The sequence below is a fragment of the Dermacentor andersoni genome, chromosome 4 (genome assembly GCF_023375885.2).
Source record: "Dermacentor andersoni chromosome 4, qqDerAnde1_hic_scaffold, whole genome shotgun sequence".
NCBI lineage: Eukaryota > Metazoa > Arthropoda > Arachnida > Ixodida > Ixodidae > Dermacentor > Dermacentor andersoni.
Window position 1 is genome coordinate 18,792,920 of NC_092817.1, and position 19,581 is coordinate 18,812,500.

Sequence of the window (19,581 nt, forward strand, 5' to 3'; positions counted from 1 at the left end):
ATGATTCTAATTTGTGGAAAAACAAAAACTATTGAACACGTTTTGTGTCTTTGTCCCCGGTACGACGTCGCGCGTGGACCTCTGCTCACTGCATTAAATCGGCTGGGCACTAAACCATTTTCGGAAATGAAGACCCTTGAACCATGGCCGCAGACAGCAGCGAAAGCGTTATTGCAGTACTTCAAGGGAACAGGTCTCTGTTACCGTTTGTGCGCTCGGTGCGCTCCTTCAAATGAGCGTGAAACTGCGCGCTCTCTCTCTCTCTCTTTTCGTCATTGTATTCATTTTCTTCAGTGCAGGGTAGCAAACTGAACGTGCATCTGGTTAACCACCCAGCATTCTCTCTTTTGTTTCTGTCTCTCTGTCTCTCTCTCTGCAAGTGAAATTGCGAGAGAACGTGTCACTCGCGTAGTTGTTTCAGCTGTTTTGATTTACGAATACTGTCTTTTGCAGTTCGTTGATAATATAATCGCACCATCTGGAATAACTAACGTGTCATATTGTGCACCATCTGTACATACGGTGCACTCACGCACGCACTTACTCGATGTGTTTCTCTCTCCCTCTCTGTTTATTTCTCTTCAAGAACTCCCACGCAAGCATCACGTTAAATCTCAAAGCAAATGAACCTCCATCGTTTCCCGTCAAACGTTGACGTTGTCGTACAGCGGCGTGGTGGATGCCGAGCATGGTATAAAATCGCCGAGTCTTTCTCCCACCGAAGCTGATAAGCTCGCTCACACGCGCACGTACACTCACGCGCATAGGCACTATATGGAGGTCGGCGCACAACTCACCACTTCTTCCTGACGTCTCTGTTGGGAGGCTTTCCTGTCTGCCTGCGGTCGGCTCTTGTGCACGTCGTGCCGTTTGTCAACCCGCGGTGTCCCCCGCGCCCCATGACCCGCACTTTCTCATCGTTGTCGCTGTGCCGAAAAGAGTTTTCCTCCATCTGGCTTATTGGGGTTGATCGGTCACTGGTCCAGGAAGAGAACCCGTTGGATGCACAACACAGTTTTCTTGCTTTTTGTGTGGTCACAGTAGGCAACCCTTTGTTTCGAAGGCGGATGAAACCGCTGGACGCCTTGGACAAGGAGAGATTGAGGCTCGAGGCCACAAGGAAAACAAAGCTTGATCATTGGGATGACCCTAAAGGCTGTGGCACTTAGCCACTCAGTGCGTTGACTAAAATTCGACGGATGGCTCTCATAAATGTATTAGAAAGCTTAACACAGAAATAATAACATTGCAATGAACAAGAAAAACAGAAGCAATAAGAGAGAAATCTCTTGCTAAAGCTCGTTTGCCTTTCCCCCTTATACACCCAGACTATGCGTATAGAGTTAACGTTTCCGAAATCTGCAAGCTGCTGTGTAAAATTTGGGAGTCCATTTAGCAGCTATGCATTTCAATAATGTATGCATCTGCTCACGCGTACGTTGTCGTCAGACGCAGGGAACAGATCCTCGCAGCCGCAAAATAAGGTCAGCATTCGGGGGTTGAAATTTCCAGTTGCATGGCGCAACCTGTGCTGCGCACTTTGCCGTTTATTAGACGCCAAACTCACTCGGCGAGAAAAATAAAGTTTCGCAGTCTCCATGCACTGGAAGTCTCTGGGCACCGGTACAACGAGGAACAGCGCTCGGTATGAGCATTTCTGGGTAATTTCTTGGTGCAGTATGACCCGTTTTCGCGCGAACATTACTTTGTCCTTATGCTCTCGTTATTATGTCGCCAAGCGGCATACGTGATCTCGGGATGAATTTTTTAATGTCATGACCAGACGCTCGATACGCGAAGGTCATCATTGCAGTCTGTGCTTGAAAAGCTCGTTGTCCCTTGTTCTCTTGAAAGATGCGTTCCATGTATACGTGGCTGTCAAAATGTCAACTTTGGTTTCTTCGTTGTTTCGCTTGACGCTTTCATTGGGCGGGAATCCCCAGTAAATCGATGGAGCCGACGTGCGTAAACCTCCAAGTTATTTCCACGATAGACACTCTGCAACAGAACGTACGCAATTTATTTGCTATCCCCAGCCCTTGGCGCGCTTTCTGTTCCCAATTTCGCGTGAGCTAGATAACGCGAACCCACTGAAAGCGTTCTCATGTCTACGAACCACCACTGATCGCCGTAAATCAAAGCCGAGATGGCTTCCCCTTCCTCTCTACTTGGTTCTCTTCTTCACAGCGGTCCACGAGAAGAGGCCAGAGGTTGTGCTGCCGTGTCTGTTCTCTTCGCGTTCTTTTTTCCTCTTCCTCTCCTTGCCCTCGATGCGGCCAGGTTTGCCGTGCCGTGGTATAAGGATCCGACAATTTGTTTACATCTTGCAGGCTCCGGCGAGAAGAGAAAGCGGCTCCCGGGGTTTCGCTGCTGCTGCTGCTGCCGTTGGTATACTGTCAGCTCACTCGCTTGCTTCGGTGGTTTGCTGTAAACACCGCATGGCCGCCGCGCGCTTCCAAGTTTGCAGTGGTGGGGTGATCCCCCGCCGTTCGCCCGTTTGTCCCGCGCCGTCTTTGCCAGATTCCGAGGGTCGTTATACGCGCCCGCAGGAGGAACATGGCGCCGACGTACGTGCGCTGTTTGAGCCAGATTTTAATCTGCGTCGCGAGCGCCGAGCGTCGTGATGCGAGCCACTGTTTACGGTTTCGGCGGCGCGCCCCGGCTTTCTCTTCTGTCGGGGCTACGCTGGTCCTGTTGCTGCAGCCGGCGTGCGGTTAGGCAGTGCTGGCTGATTAAGCAGTGAAGACTTAATGGCGCGTTTTCAGGAGCGCCCCGAGGGCATCCGTTAGAGCATTTAAGAGTTTCCCGAATGGGCGCAACCCTTTCGTCGCTTACTGAAGATGCTTTGTTTGTGTCGGCGACTTCTGTGTTCTCGTGCGCCGAGTGCAGCCTCGACAGAAAAAAAAAAGTTTGAAAACCACGCTGCGTTGCTGCCTTCGCTGCAGAGCGTGCTGGCGTGCTTAGGCCTGGCCTTAGAGTTTAAGTTAGACTAAGGGTTCTTTATTAGGACCATCGGGGTGCTATAAGATGGCGTGGGGCGTGATGCGTTGTTTTTATATGCGATGCCCAATGAATATGTGAGTTTCCTTCTTTAAATTTTGGCTTATATCTAACTGCTTCTCCAGAAGCCTTGACCAGGCTGTAAAATGCATGGGCACCGAAAAATTCAGAGAAAGAAAGAAGGTGGTATGTTTACGCATTTGCCTAACCCAACGTCATGTCCCTTAAACATATTGAATTATTTCCCTCGGGTATATGCTAAACAAAATGAGTATGGGCCGGGTTGAGCGTCGTGCATGCCATGAATAAAGATGTGTACATCTGCAAAAGATCGAAAGGAATGTTAAAAATCTCAACTGATTTGACCGTCATGCAAGGAAGGCGTTTCCAGTTTACAAGATTGCGCTATGGACAAGCTTGACCGCTGTAACGGAACGTAAAGGATGCTTTCTGAGAGCACAGACTGGTACTGTGGCAAAGTATCGCAACAGCGATGCGGCTTTTTTAGTTAACTTTAAGAGCCTCACTCAAGTGAGACTTGGTGCGGGAAACAGCCAACTCTTGCTTACGTCACGTGGGACGTGTAAACTACGGCCTCCAAGTTCCAATTCGCCCCTTACGGCGCAAATGGCAAATGACGAGTAACAGGCAGTGGGAGGCTTGTCTTGCTAGCAAAGATCTAGAGAGCCGGAGTGCTCTTTTCGGTCAAGCCCAGCGAGCTGCAGAAACCTGGCAGAGACCCACCCACCACCCAAAACCCCTAACGTAAAGTTTACACTACTAATATCTATTCAAGTGACTCTTGAGGGCTTAAAAGATAGATAGATAGATAGATAGATAGATAGATAGATAGATAGATAGATAGATAGATAGATAGATAGATAGATAGATAGATAGATAGATAGATAGATAGATAGATAGATAGATAGATAGATAGATAGATAGATAGATAGATAGATAGATAGATAGATAGATAGATAGATAGATAGATAGATAGATAGATAGATAGATAGATAGATAGATTTGCGCGAAGTGGCCTAATTTAATACTGAAGCGCTCGTGAAGCCATCAGCACAAGTAACCGAACCCTTCTCTCTCTTGTTGTCTGTTGTGGTTCCAGCTCGGAGTAACACGCAGCGGCCCCGTGGCAGCGGCTCCTGCCAGCAGCGCGATGCCGTCCCGGTCCGGTGACGCCCGCAGCGGTGGAAGCAGCAGCAGCTATGCCGACACCGTGCGACTCCTGTACAGCGCCAGGGACGCCCGCGAGGCCAGGATACGGGAACCCCGCGTCACACCCGTGCTCTCGCAAGGTGCCACAATGACTCGATCGTTGACTAGCCGCACGTCATTGCACATAGAAGTGCTTCTTCGTGAGGCCTCCCCTCTCACAAAAGGAGTGATGCAATTTCTGTTGTTGCTGTTGCAGCAAATATACAAATCAAACTTGGATATTTCAGCATAAATGCAATATACATATTACGTTCACCTATTATTGTTGGATCTGTAGGCTTTCTTTTTAAATTTTGCAAGGGCGATCAACTTCCTATGAATAGCTGTGACTGAAGTTACGTCATCTTTGGCAGACGCCTGGATAAGTGGAAAGGCTTATAGCTGCAACAACCTGGAACGTATCTTCCACGTATATTCGGGATGATCCTGCGTCACAGCATTCATCTCCCATTACACGATGCTCGTGCTGCAGAAAACAGTATTGGCCATGGTGACATGTCGATTCATTCAGCTAAAGGATACATACACATGTGAATACAGAAGTATTCCGTAATTAGTCGAATCGACGGCGCTGAAAAAAAAAATAAGAAAGATTGACACCTTGAGCTCATTGTAGCTGCGTAAATATGACGCAAAGTTGCCATAAGAAATTGCACGAATCAAGTGAGTAAATAAACGTGCGCTTAAAAGGCTCCTGCCTTTTAAGCGCACGTTTATTCGACGACTCTGTTCCCCCGTTGGGGGAACAGAGTCGTCGGTTTTGCGTGTTTGCTATGCGTGCCTCCGAGATGTGATGTTCACGGCTTTTTCGAGAAGCGCCTTTGCGCATAAGCTAGATTTGATGCACGTAGACATCCGTCGTCGTCATGAAGCGCTCAAATACACTTTCGTCAAGCGTTAATCGCCTGGGATGCTCTGATTCCGCGGGCCGTTTCGATGGGCGCGATAATGCATTGCTCGGCTTTAAGCCGGACGCATCGTATTACGAGTCATGCGCCAAATTACGACCGTACGTGACATGGATCAGAAGTATAGAGAACGCCTCCACTAAGAAAGGCTGAGTGATGAGTAACCTAGCGCGTTCGGCGATGTTTTCGAGAAGATAGTTTTGGCTGATAATTTTGTGGCGCAGTGGCCGCCCGTTCTCTTGCTTGCAACTCTACGCGAGGAGCCTGGCAGGCCGCCTTGCACACTTGGCGTTTACAAATGTTGCTTTCCTTTTTGCGGGAAATCACATATCTGATGCCGATGGTCCTGTGCTTTTTAAAAGTTAACCTTTTATGCGCTTTCTTCATCATCATGATAAAAAGATGACTAGGTGAAGTCTTGTGCGATGTATATAGATACATATGTGCGATGGATGACATGGCAGCTATATAGTTTTAAAGCCGCGCTCTTAAGAAACACGAAAACAATGCAAGAAGGAGTGACGCACTATATCTTTGGTGCGTGTGACTTTTTATCTTTTATCTTGGAAGGTCGCCTACGTCGCGCTGCTGCTTTAAAATGGACGTCTTACCAGGTAGATGAATTGTCCCTTCTTGTGGCAGTATTTTGGGTCGACTTGTCAGCAGTGCGTGCTGTCTTACAGGTTGGTTAATTCAGTTCTCAGAAATTTGTCGCCATCAGTATTTCTGTCCACTGGTTGAAACCTTGAAAGAATAACCTGCTTTACAAAACGAATTAAAAACCAACACTCCATGCTCGGAAGGCAAATATGCCTTCTTTATTACCCTTACACGCAAGAAAAATTCAAAATTTTCCGCTTATTCGCGTTACAGGCGACTTAATACACTAAGAGCACGTAAAAGTTGGTCGCCCATCTCCTCTCGCATTTTGAACTACACATTTCACGATGTCTTCTATAACCCAAACCGCCACTTGGGATGAATTTACCCGCTTTCAATGGCACAAATAGACAACGATTACTGACCAGTTCACAGTGGCGTTAAAGTCAGTACCACTCTGGAACATTGCTTACGTAAACATTCGCTCGGTTGTAATACTGGTGTTGCTAGGTTTCTAGGCGAATTGTTAGAGAAGCTGCTTAGCCTATAGTCATTGACTCCGGGCTGCTGAGATGGAGTTTCTTTTTTTTTTTTCTCGCACGCCATAGGTTAGTTTTATTTTTCCTTTTCGCAGTGAGAACTTCGCATTTGTTACCAGCATACGACTTTGAGTTCTTATATTTCGCGATTTTAACAAGCTGACGCCGGCTTAGCAAACTGAAACGTCTGTGCCAACCGCTGTTACGAGACACTCTCGCCAGACACAGGCCCGTGCTCGTTTTTTCCATCCATCACAGGGCGTCTGCTCCCGCCTGTGGAGCCCCAGAGTGTCACCGGCTTAACTCTGGCCTTCGGGCCGGGAAAAACGATAACGAAAGTACTATCGACGCAGTTACAGGCGGCGCGGTATGCTGTTAAGGCGCTGTCAGCATGTGCAGAACAATAATTTGCCAGCTGCTAACGTGAGAGCAGCTGTTTTATAAGTGCCCTTGCACAGACCTGGGACCCCTTCTACAACATCCTAACTCGACCATAACTGTCCTTACCGGCATGCATGAGCTCCCCCGTCTAGATGCAGAGGCTTCCACGAGCTGTCACTCTTGACAAGGTCGAGGCAGTACGCTCGACACCGGAGTCTATCTGACAAGCAAAAGAACGGTAGTGGTGGCCCTTGAGCGATGAATATCAAAACAGGAGGACCGGCATGGGCGTGGCATCGCGGCAAGGAAAAATGCAAGAATTATCAGCCTGGGCTTTACCAGGCGCTTAGCCGCTGAAAACATGACTGAAACAAAGGTTTGCCAGCTGCTGACTTCAGAGCAGCTGTACTCGTGCCTACAGGCAGCGCAAGTACTGTTTGGTCTCCTCGGGCGAGTTGTCAGACTTGACAAGGTCTAGGTGGAAGGGTTGGCAGCGAGGTTCGCACGAGAGCGAGACAGCGATTGTGGTGGCTCTTCAGTAACGAAGGTTGCAGGGCAAAGAATTGATATGGTGTGCCGTTCGCAGACGGTCGTGGCGGTGATTGTTTTCATCGGCGCAACAGGCTGCCATGCGCATTCTTGCGTAAAGAGCACTGGAGAGCACATTTTATTGTTCCGTTGGCTCCCAGACCGTTTGTACATTGTATACTTTTCGCATCTTATTTTTCTGTCTTTTGGCTAGTTGCGCATGCCGTCACGCATGTCGTACCGATGCAAGATTAAACATCTTGTCGGTTATACCCGGTGGAAATGTTGAAATCATGAAACTGCATGGTTTGTAACCGTTGCATGGCATGTTTGCCGTTTGTAACCAGTTAGAAACGTTTGAAACCAGCCAAAAGCTAGCAAGCAAAACAGCTATGCAAGGTGAGAATCGGAGAATAAACCAGTTGCACTCGCGAGTTGTTTTCGACAAGAGTGTACCCTGCTTTGTCAATGGTAAATTTGATGGGATAGGTACATAGGGTAGCTCAGATTGTGACGTGCGATCAAAGTCTCGCGAACTCCGCTTCTGTCCGGAGTGCTATCAACGAGAAATTAGTATACGCCTTGCGTTCATGATATCAGTAATGCATCTTCAGTGCTGCAAACAACGTCACTTAAAACATATCTGTTGCGTTGAACTTATACCTCTATATTCCACGCTGTTGCGATAAAGGCGTACTAGCCCTAGATCGGTTCCTTGATGTCTTATTAGGCAGCCAAGATTAAACAATGCCGCATGCCCCTCAATCACAGTCCCAGTAGCATGCACGGGAAGACGCACGCGTAAGCGAAGATTTCGCAGCAACTGATAAAGCAACCTGATACCCCTGGCCTGAATTCGGCCAAAGTTCGTTTAACGAGAGCGAGATCTAGGTTATCAGCTAAAGCCGGATGGCCATTCGTTTATTTCACGGAGTGCCAGCGCGGTTCACAAAGAATAGAAAACAAAAACATAAAGACGGACGTCAGCCGCTTTCCAACTGTTTTACGGTGGCTTTAAACCAAATAGCGCGTACCAGAAACAGAAGATGCAAACTGGTAGCATCCCAGTGAGGGGAATCTCGAAGACCGTTTTCCAAGTTGTCTACTTCGGCATCGAAGTTTGGAAGAACGTACTTACGCGTCGGGAGAAACGAGATCGTATCGGAGCGACTCGCCGCTTTTCGGAGAAAATGGCACGAATGACCGTAAAGCTAAATACAGTGCTGAAAGCGTTTTAACAAAGCGTGCCGCCTGCCTGCTTGCAAAGCAAGAGCACAAGAGATCGTATACACTCCACCTCGGTATAAACTCTCTCCGCGCTGCACAGACCCTGAGCCCGTCTAAACAAGCGGCCAACTCCCGTAGCGCGCAGACGTTTGCAGTAACTGTCTACGAAAAGCCGCCGGATTCGATAAGCTTGCACATGCCGTACAGATGGCGCTGTTGCGTTCTAGTTTTCGTCTTCTAAACAGTTTTTTTTTTCTTTGTTGTTCAGAGAACGAGGATACCTAAACTTCAACTTAAAACAGAAAGCTGTCTCATGCGCTCAGTAAACTTCGCTTTGTTATCGTCGACAACAGGAAAGTTTCGGTCGACTGAAGGAGTTGTTTCAGCATAACAAGATCGAAGAACTGTATACGTACAATCTCTTGTATCTAACAGAGACGTGACCAGCAGCTCTTCTGCTTGCACTGTTGGGTGAGCAGTGGACTTCCACTTTTCGTGCGATTCAACTTTTCGTGCTGAATCAAAACTCGTTTCGTGATACTCCTTGGTGTCTTCCTTTTTTCTTTTTTTCTTTTGTTTTGCGCCTAAACTTAGAGAATGTTGAGAAGAAAAGAAGCATTTGGCATAACAAACTTTTTTGGCCATGAGGGATCGATCTGCCAGCGTAACGTTCGTTCTCAAAGTAAGTATAGAATCTCCCGTTTCAGGCCGAAATGCGTTTTGAAGTCTTCTCCACGCTGTAAAGAACGGACGAACGAACGAAGGAGCAAGAAAGCAATAAAGAATGAAAGAAAGAAAGAAAGAAAAAAGAAAGAAAGAAAGAAAGAAAGAAAGAAAGAAAGAAAGACCATCGTGAAAGCAACCGCTAGTACCGGAAATCTAAAACTGATAAAAACGATTGCTCCGGGGGTCACAATGTTGGCTGTTTGTGGTAGATAGAGAATAAACGTGCTCACTACTCCACCCGTGCGATCGAGTGCTTGCCGCCCTGTTCCACTTTCAAGAGCTGCACTTTCAGGAATTATCTCGCTCCTACAAAATATGTGCTCTCTATAGGCAGAGTGTACATATGTATCCATCATCATGGCGCACGGGAGCTACACAAAGTGGAAGTGAATAGAAGACACGCAGCTTCAGCTACCGCTGGAAGGGTTGTCGATTCCCACTTTCTTCTCAGGGAGCATTTCATTTCCCGCGTCTCGACTGACTGGATGGCATATGGTGCCTAACTGCTCTTACTGTGCCTCGCCTCCTCAGAGCTGGAGGACGTCCGGAGTGCCAACGAGCACTTCCTGCGCATTCGGACGACGGCCCGGTGCCGGGTGCCCCGCACGCGCGTCGTGCACGTCAAGGAGTTCTACTCGGACCCGAGCAAGGAGTACCTGCCTCGGTGCACCATCCTGCACCGGTGCGGCGACGATTCCGGATGCTGCGACAGCGAGCAGTACCAGTGCGTGCCCCGGGCCGTGCAGGAGGTCACGCTACACTTTTACGTGAGTGCTTGTCGCCTGTGCAGGTTGAACCAGTCGTGACACATTATTTTTGTAGTCGTAGAAACTGTACCACGCCGTTCTCCCGCGCATAAGAAGGACTTATAAAGATATTAAATCGATACGTTGTGAGCTGAATCTACGTTCTAGTGTGTTTTGTGTGGTTTTTTGGTGCACTGTTTTAGTGGGTTTACGTCACCTGACTCTCTAACTTTTTCGCTCTTGTTAGCTTTCTCTTGTTCAATATCAGCTTGTTATTTCAAATTTAGCATAGATTTGTGCTACGTGAAAAGGAGCAGCCGTTGTCTCTTGAAGGCGCCAACATCTCCTAAATATCATGAATTAATGTTTGTCTCTAAATGCCGAACCTGGCGAATTGACATTGTGGTGACGTCATGACATAGATCAAACTTTGATGACGTTGTGTAGCAATAGGACTAGGAATGATGAAGTTACTTTTGAGAAAAATAAACAAAAGAGCTGTGCGCGCTTCTGGCATAGCTCGCCTGTCACAGTCGCAGCGATAGCGGGAACGGAGCGATCCAATGTTCTATGACGTCATCACGTATCTACTGCCGGGGTACAGAAACCAAAAGTGGGTTGTAGAGACAAGCATTATCGTGCTTTCCCGAAAAGAAACAAGAAAGGCATACCATGTCGAGTTTTTAAGGTCCTGATCAAGTCGGTGAACATGATACTGTGTGCGCATTCAAATAGATATAGCTAGGTTTGATGTAAGATTGGCATGGCGAGGACGGAAGTAGCAAGCTGAATTAAAACTATCTCCTCTCAGTACTTAGAGATAAGAATAGAACAGGAAATGGCAATGGGCAAGCTAATGCAATGGCGTCACCAGTACTGAACTACTGTAGAACTGAAATAAGTAAGTGAACAAACAAACAAACAAACAAACAAACAAACAAACAAACAAACAAACAAACAAACAAACAAACAAACAAACAAACGAACGAACGAACAAATACGAACATTCTTTCACAATATCAGTATGCACTACATGGCCGAACACGTGCTAGAGCTTCTCAAAAAAGTTTTAGCTGCCATGAAACGACGGGAAAAAGTTTTTTTGTTTTTCCGGCTTTATTCTCTCATGTATTTAGCGAAGAAAGTAAAACGTGAATGACAGCCTCTTCCTGCGAATGCACAAATGGTTCTATCCCCATCAAAACCAAGAGAAGAAAAGGAATTTTCATATCCGTAACGAATAACAACAGTCAGTGAAATGTAAAACAAGAAATAAATAAAGAAATAATTATAATAAACAAATTAAAAAAGAAAGCAAAGGATAGTGTATTTTCGCTTCATTCTCCTGTTGTCTGGCCAGACTCGGGATGTCTGGCCACGTCCGAGCACAGTTCCTTGGTTTGTTGGCGTCATAGAGCTATCATAAACGAGACCATGTTGGGCTTGTTCCGTGCCAGAAAGATGAAAAAAGCCTCCGGAAATATTTGGGCAGGGAAAGCCCAAGAACATATCTACTCTTTCTTTTTGTTAACCTGCCTTCACTCCTTCTTATTGCATCTACACCCGCATCAACCAAATGTCTTGGCACTTACTTCAAACCATATCAGTGACTACTGATTTCTTCGCGCTTCGATAACCCGCCGTCATCTCACGCTGCTCGCGGTGCGCAGACGATCCACCTGCAGAACCAGAACGGCGGCGAGGTGGCCCTCCGCAACTCCGTGACCAAGCTGCTCTTCCCAAACCACACCGAGTGCGAGTGCCAGCCGGTGAACGACATCCCGCGAACAGCAGCGAGGCCCTCGCGAATCGCTCATCACTCGGGCGAGCACAACAAGGTTTCGCTGCACGCGCCTTCGTCGGAGGACGCTGACATGGCCGCCGGATCGGGCATGCACGAGGAGCTGCCCTCGGGACCACTCAAGTGAGCAGCCTTTACTGCTGCCTCACAAGGGAAGGGTCTGGTGAAGGGCGAGCGCTACGCGCAGAGTTCATAAGTGCATTGCTGCAGAGCTATTGCAGGACACGCAACGGCGAGATCGGGCAAGCCTTGTCGAGGGTTCGACGAAAGTTCTACTGGCCAGCTGGATGACAACATGAGGAACAGAGTGCGTGAACGGCGGGAGAAACGAGAACAGGAGAGAAAAACGCATCTAGTCTGTTCGTACACAGTCAAACCCACTTATAAAAAATCTGGTTGTAGCGAATTATGCTCTATATTCGACACGCAAGACTTATTTAGCGATATTAAGGCAATACTAATTCCTAAAAACAACTGTACATTGGATATATCGAACTCCGAGCGTCTACAACCTGTGTCATAAAACCGTCTGCAGGTTCCTTTCTTAGCGTGTACTATTCGAGCATATGTACTTTTATTTTTCGACCATACGAACGAAGATGCTTGATATATGTTCGGTCGTAACCGGGTAGGGTGTGATACGCCGAATAACGCGATAGAGAGCTAGGTCCTGTCGAATTGCTGGCCTACTTACGCATGCGGCTGAAAGGAGCAGGTCACTGTGGAGTGTTTAAGCACTATCCCGTAGCTTCGTTCTAGCCGCGCATAACTCATCGTGAACGTTCGTTATACCTGGGTTCGGATATATGGAATTACTGTATATATCGAACTATATTTAGCACATGCACCATTTCGTTATAATCGGGTTTGAACGTGTCTGTTGTCCCGTCGTCTGCACTTCTCTCCACATTGAACGAAAGCTATCCTAGCTTAGAGCTGCTCTGGAGCAGTGCATGACGTTTAAGAACACCTATGCTGATACTTTGTGAGGAGTATGCTGTGCACCTATTTGTCTCGCTCTCCCTTTTTTTTAGAAGCAGCCATTGGAACTTTTTATCGGTCTCCTTGTCAACCAAGAACCTGCAAGTATTTCTTACCATCCATTGACCGCCAGCGACTTGACTTGGCCAGTGACTGCAACTGTACCGGTTCTACCAAGAACATTCGTGGAACTTTTGACAACATGCATCCCGTTGCCGTTGCGTTGTTTAACATAGAAAATAAGTCAATACTGTCTATTCTCACTTCTATTCAAACTAGCTTCAACGCAAGCCTAACTCAATTATAATAAATAATTATTCCTGTCCCGATACATTATCCAGTAAGTGCGCAGCTGCAATGAGCGTGTACAGTACTGTAAGAGGCAGGTTTACTCAAGCACAGTAGTGCCAGACGCGATGCCGGAATACTGTGGCCGTATGATACGTCAGCGTTATCGCTAAATAACTTTTGCAACCCCTGATACCGCCATCTTAGATGGCTATCATCGTACCTTTATGACTGCGCTGCCAAACGTTCACTGTTGACAGTTCCTGTGTAAACATCACAAGGATTAGTCACAGGTCTATATAATTGCGTAGTTCGCGAGTTCACCTATGCCACAAGTGCTAACGATAAAATGATGACAATGACAAGTCATCATCAGCACTTATTCACAGAAATTACTGGGATACAAGCAACGCAGGGTTGAAAATTGTGTGGTGTCTCTTTAAAGCGATCGTTGCGTTATCGAAAACATCAGTTCATTATTTACTTTGCTTTTGTCGGCAACAATGAGCGGTCAAAAAAAAGTGAGAGTGAAAGCAACAACTGTATTTACCCCAAGTAAGATTGTGCCTTCATGTCTGCCGTGTTGTTAAGCAACGACGCCCAGCGCTCGCGGTCATGAAAAGTGCTTAGGCCGCCTTGAAGAAAAGTTGACACAACACTCTCTTGCGCGCCCGACTGAGTTTACCTGCCAGGCTTTCAGCGGAAGCAGTCATTCCCTCAGTCGCTTCCTCCGCGCTGCCAACGCTATTGGCAACAGTATAGGCAACGTTCGTCAAGAACGTTGTTTGCCCGTTTCGCGTTATTTATGGCTTACAAGAGCGAGCAAAATTGGCAACAGCAACATCTAAAAATGCGGGCCGTATTCTCCAATCACAAAGGCCTTTTGTCGAACGATATTACTTCACTCGTAACAGCTGTGGCGTCCGTAACAACCCATTTGTTACTCGTAGTGCGTCTTCCCCTGGCCGTTGCAATCGACTTCTCCGCTTGACCGAAATGAGAAACGGAAACGGACAGGCGGAGGTCCCTGCTAACACGGCCCCTCGATTTCGAAACGACTGGCGAAAGCAAGAGGAAGGAAGAAAGGCATTAGCTGCGGCCCGCGCAATCCTATGCCGCGTAGCGTCAGCGCTGTATACCTGAGGCACTGGGTGCGACCTTTCTGTTTTCGCGGTCGTTTACTCGTCGCCCACCAATGGGTGCTTAATAAATGGGCCTCAATTACACCGACTAATGTGCCCCCTGGGAAGAGTGCTCTCTGCTTATTAACCCTCCAGCGTCCATGCCCCCTCCCCCTTCCCCCCGACTTCCTTTTGGCTCCTGTCTGTGCTCGCCTTGCCCCGCTAAGGCCCGTTGCTCCCAGGCGCGGCGGTGGTCACGGCGTCGCATTGTCTCGCCAGCCGAGGCACGCGCGCGTTCCGCGCATGCAATGCCGACACATGCGCGGCCGCATCTCGTGGCGCGGGAGGTGCTCTCGATCAGCGCGCGGCGCGGCGGGCGCGAGTCGTTGCACCGCAGATTGCTCGTGTCCTAACGGTTCCCAACTCTATTTTCCCAAACAGGGGTGGCCCACCGAATTTAGAACGGCCACTTAGGGGGTCTCCTCCCCCCACAGCGTCCCTCCCTCCCCCCGAACTGCTGCTTTTGCTGGGCGCACCACCATCGCCACTGCCGCCGCCGCCGCACAACAACAGCAACCACAACTCCGGGCAACCGCAAAAGAGGCATCACCGATTAGGTATTCTGGGCGAGGCTCGACCGCGAAGGAAGAGCCGAGCGGTGCGGGGGTGAGTTTGAGGCCGGATGGCTGGCTGCTGCGACAAGATAGATGGCGTCAATATGATCGGGACCCTGCATCTTCTCGCGGCTTTTTTCGGAAGGACTGCTGTTCTGGGCGCCGCGCTTGGGACGGGTCGGGCCGGTTGAGGTGGGGGCCCGCGGTCCGGCGCTTGCTTGCCTTCCTGTACGCGCGGGGGGCGTCAAATTTGGAGGAAAGTGGTAACATCCGTGACACTTGGGCTGCGGAATAACATATCTAGTTCTTTCCCGGTGTCGGCGTCTCGCTGGGCACCCCGCGACTGTCACGGAACACAGAGGTGTCGCACTGGCTCCGCAGATTTTTGCTCTAAGGAAAAAGACGCCGTCTATGGTTTGCAGTTTGTCCTAAGGGGACAGTAAACGCGTGTGGATGTCTGTATGTAATGGACAGCATAGCTTTCGCATTGTAATTTGAAATCAGTGAACGGGTAACATTCAGTAGGATTACTGCAACTCAAGGAGCCTATTGGTTGTGCATGGTTGTTTTTTATCAGATCCGGAATTTTACGGATAAACAGAAGCAAATAATTTTCGCGGGGAACGGAGCTTACCATTCGCTGTTGAAGTCGGCACTGCATTGTGGACCAGTAGTAGCTTTTTAGAGGTTGCATGCACAGAATTTGCGCAAATTCAGTATTTCTTTATTCATTCCGCGAACGTAAGGTTATGTAGCCTGTAGTATATGTATGTTCACCAGTAACCAGTGGCGTAGCCAGGGCGTGGCACACCGGGCACGTACCCCCCCCCCCTCCCTCTTCTCGAAATTTATCTGTTAGTATGCAACCCCTAGCACGTCTTCCCTCTTCTTCCCCCTCTCAGCTTCCGGTCATGTTCGTTCCCCTGTCCCACCCCCGAAATATATCTGTTAGTATGCGGCCTACCTAAGCTACCCTGCCCTCTTCGTCCCCCCTCTCCGATACCTGTCAAGTGCGTGTCCCACCCCCCTCACAACCCCCAAATTTATCTGTTAATATGCGACCTACCTAACTCCCCTCCAAGCTTCCTCCCCCTCTCCCCTCCCGATCAAATGCGTGCCGCCCTCCCACCACCTGAGATGTATTAATTTATTAGAAAGGCAGAAAGTTCGGCCTTAGCTAGCATGCTCTGGCCTGCTACTCTATAGGTGCACGTAATCACGGTTTCACCGGTAGTCGGTTCACAATATGCCCCACCCCCCGAAATGTATCTGTTAGTATGCGGCCTACCTATCTCCCCTCCCCTCTTCCTACCCCTCTGCGCTGCCGGTCAAGTGCGTGCCCTTTCCCCTGCCCCTGAATCACCGGCAAAAAATTTTCCATACGTCACTGCCAGTTATATGAAATGGCATAGGCTCGAGCACCACTGAACGTGAGCTGTGCACGCCTCTGGTCGTTCACCAACGGAGAGACACGTCCTGTTGCATCATGGCGCAGTGGTGTTCGGTGCGTGCGTGTTCTCGAAGTTCTCGCAAAGCCGGGCTCACTTGGCCGTGAAGCCTACCGCATGCTGAGTCATCCCATGCACTAGCGACGCGCACATCAAGTCTACATCGCAGTGACATAGCCAAAATATCGCTGCGTCACTCCGTCATTGCACGACCTATAGCGTGTTTCCGGCTTGGCTGCAGTCACACGAATACGAAGCGGAGCAGGCGCGCACAGATGACGCTCCTTGGACGTGCTCGCCTGCTCCGCTTCGTATTCATGACTGCAGCGTTCGTCGTGCCCGTACGCGTTCACGCAGCTATGCGTCCGAATGCCTCCACTGAATTTGGGTTTTTTCCACGGTTCCATTAATATAAGTTCCATATGCACTAGTAATTACAACTTGGGCTGGCATAGGGCATGAGACAGCGTTTTCGTTTTCTCGCCTGTCGTAACGGATGTTCACCGTGTTTTCCGGTACTACTGACAGAACAGCATTATTCGCGTTCGTGTCTCGAACATGCGCAGTCACAAGGTGGCGGCGGTAGCTTTTACAAACTTCGAGCTAGTAATCGCACAATCCAGTACGTAGTATCTGTCTGACAAATAAATAAATAAATAAATAAATAAATAAATAAATAAATAAAAGGAAAAGGGAAACACATATTGACGCCTCAGAGAAAGAGAGAGCGGGAGAAACGTTAATGTCAACGGGGTATGTTAGCCTAGCGATATGCCTGACATGATGAAACAGTCTATTAGAATGAAAGATGAAATAAATATTTCAGGTCAACGGGGGTGAGGGGAGGAGTGGAGGGCAGAGGATTGGCCAACGTGTTTGGCCAGTGGGTTGAGGAGCACTTGAGGAGCAAGCAAGAAATTGGCGGAAATTCTATTTATAACGAAATATCTCGCTCAATTTACATTTACTTACACTGAACAACCGACCCTAGCTACAGCTTGCGCGTGGATGCAGCAAACGGCGGTGTTCGTGGTGGTGGCGGTGGTGGTGGTGATGGTGGTGGATGCGTTAAATTGATTATTTATGAATTTGCATTTTTACGAAAGGCGCACTAAGAACGCACTGATTGGTGGATTACACTTCTGGAATACCTGATAGCTCTCCTTACCGTTAGCGGGATTTTTGAAAATCTGAAAAAGACGCGTAAAGCTGAGACAAGCGCCGACGACGAAATATCTGCCGAAGTGCCGCAGGATGTGACGCATTTCGATAATATCTCCTCAGGGCTAATAAGCTTTTAGTTAAGAAAGAAAGGTTAAATTGGCTTATAATGTACGTGAACAAAGCTTCTGCAGATTTTCTTGCCCAAAAACAGCCCGAACTCGCGAAAGTTCAATGAAATTCCTGACAGAAAAATGACGTAGTAGGCGCTATGGTTCAAAAGGGAAATTGAGAGGGGAACTTTGGCCTTCATTTTTGTTAGTGCGTAATCAACGCCATGTTTCTTTTCCTTTTCCCGCCGGAGAAACGCAAATAGGAGTTTCAAGAGAGTACTCTACCAGTCTAAGCTGACTTAGTGCTTCTGTTCACTGTTGCTTGAAAGCCAATCTGCTCACCTCCAAGTTGTCTTTCACTCCAGTATAGACCTGCGAGTCATCTGGAACTCTCTCTCTCCCCACAGGTGCCATAACTGTCCGGAACCATTCTCACGGCGATTGTACGAAGACGGGCGCTGCAGCTGCGACTGTTTCGAGAAGCAAAAGCGCTGCCTGAAGATCAAGAGGGGGCGGGAACCACTCGGAGACCTGGCCCGAAGGCATGTGACACGTTTATTTGCTTATTGCGCTATGAATCCCCGTAAACCTGGGGCACTACGCAATTTTTTTGCCAGTAGTCTCACACCCTCCGAGAAGCCGGTGTCCACAAAATGCGGGCAGTCCAATCGGTGAATGGTAATTCGGTGGTCAGGTCGTAAAGACGCACAGACGTCGATGTCCTCTAGCATTTCCAACAAGCTTTCTTATAAATATTTCGAATTTTACAAAGAGAAGTGTAATTATTTACACGTTGTTCACTTACCGCCTGTGCTGCGTTGGCGGATTGCTGCAAAACACACACACACACACACACACACACACACACACACACACACACACACACACACACACACACACACACACACACACACACACACACACACACACACACACACACACACACACACACACACACACACACACACACACACACACACACACACACACACACACACACACACACACACACACACACACACACACACACACACACACACACACACACACACACACACACACACACACACACACACACACACACACACACACACACACACACACACACACACACACACACACACACACACACACACACACACACACACACACACACACACACACACGTTCACGGTCCGGAACCGACGTCACATGGACTTCGTAGAACTCGGGGCTGACCCCGCAGCCCGGCCGGGTGCCCCTTTGTCTTGCGTCTCGGGCGGCGCGTGGGAAGGAGCCGTAGTCGACGTTCCCGCGGCAACTCCCCCGCTCGCGGCCGACCCGGTTGGCGGTGTCGTGTTGCGGCACAAAGCCTGCTTCGTCGAACTCATTCAGTCACAACGGCGACGAGGCTAGAGCATGACGCCAAGGAAAGTTGCCGCCCCTGTCGCTTCAGCTGGCCGTTCTTAACAACACACACACACCCACGCCAGAAAGCCAGGAGAAACACGGCAACGACGTACACGCTCTCACATGTGCACAAAAGATCCTAGCTCCCGGCCTCATCCATACGGCGAAGCTTCGAGAACTACAATTAACGATGCGTCATTTTGCACCCAGCCCGTCTGCTGCGCCGTGCACCAAAACCTGCCATACTTAGTCTGGTATCGTCGCTGCTTTGCTATGGTGTGTTAGTTGCAAAGCAGACAAACCGTATTTTCAGGCGACTTCCTGACAAACCGGAATACGCAACACGGTAGCTGCGGCATCGTTTCTTGTCTGCAAGCATCTGCAAGAATCCTTAAAGCGCCAGAGAATTAACGAATCACTCGTCAGGAATTCCATTGGGTATGATGGCAGAATCTCTAGGAAGTTTCATGCCTCGTATGGGAAGTCATTAAGAGGAAGCTTTAGCTCGGGTGCTCCTATCTAAATACATGTAAAAGGAGAATTCGTTTTTCTCGGCAGCCACTGCACCAAATTTGACGAGGTTTCTTGCATTTAAAAGAAAACTTAGTCTAGTGACTGTTGGTTTCGAGTTATTGATTTAGGTCGTCAATTTTTTATTCAAGATTGGCAGAAATCGAAAAATTTCAAGAAATGACACTATCAAGTTTATAACTCCGTAACTCAACAGCGAAAAAGGATAATACAATTCTGTGAATTGCATCTGATAGTACATCTAAAGCG

General features: G+C 48.5%; 1 protein-coding gene across 1 annotated transcript in view; it reads left to right on the forward strand.

Moving 5' to 3' along the window:
* Positions 1-19,581, forward strand: part of LOC126535826 (uncharacterized) — a 145,962-nt gene that overhangs the window by 119,446 nt on the left and 6,935 nt on the right. The window contains exons 2-5 of the mRNA XM_050182658.3: positions 4,121-4,310; positions 9,671-9,906; positions 11,556-11,809; positions 17,820-17,954. Coding sequence (XP_050038615.1) covers positions 4,121-4,310; positions 9,671-9,906; positions 11,556-11,809; positions 17,820-17,954 — 815 coding nt within the window. The remainder of the gene's footprint in view (positions 1-4,120; positions 4,311-9,670; positions 9,907-11,555; positions 11,810-17,819; positions 17,955-19,581) is intronic.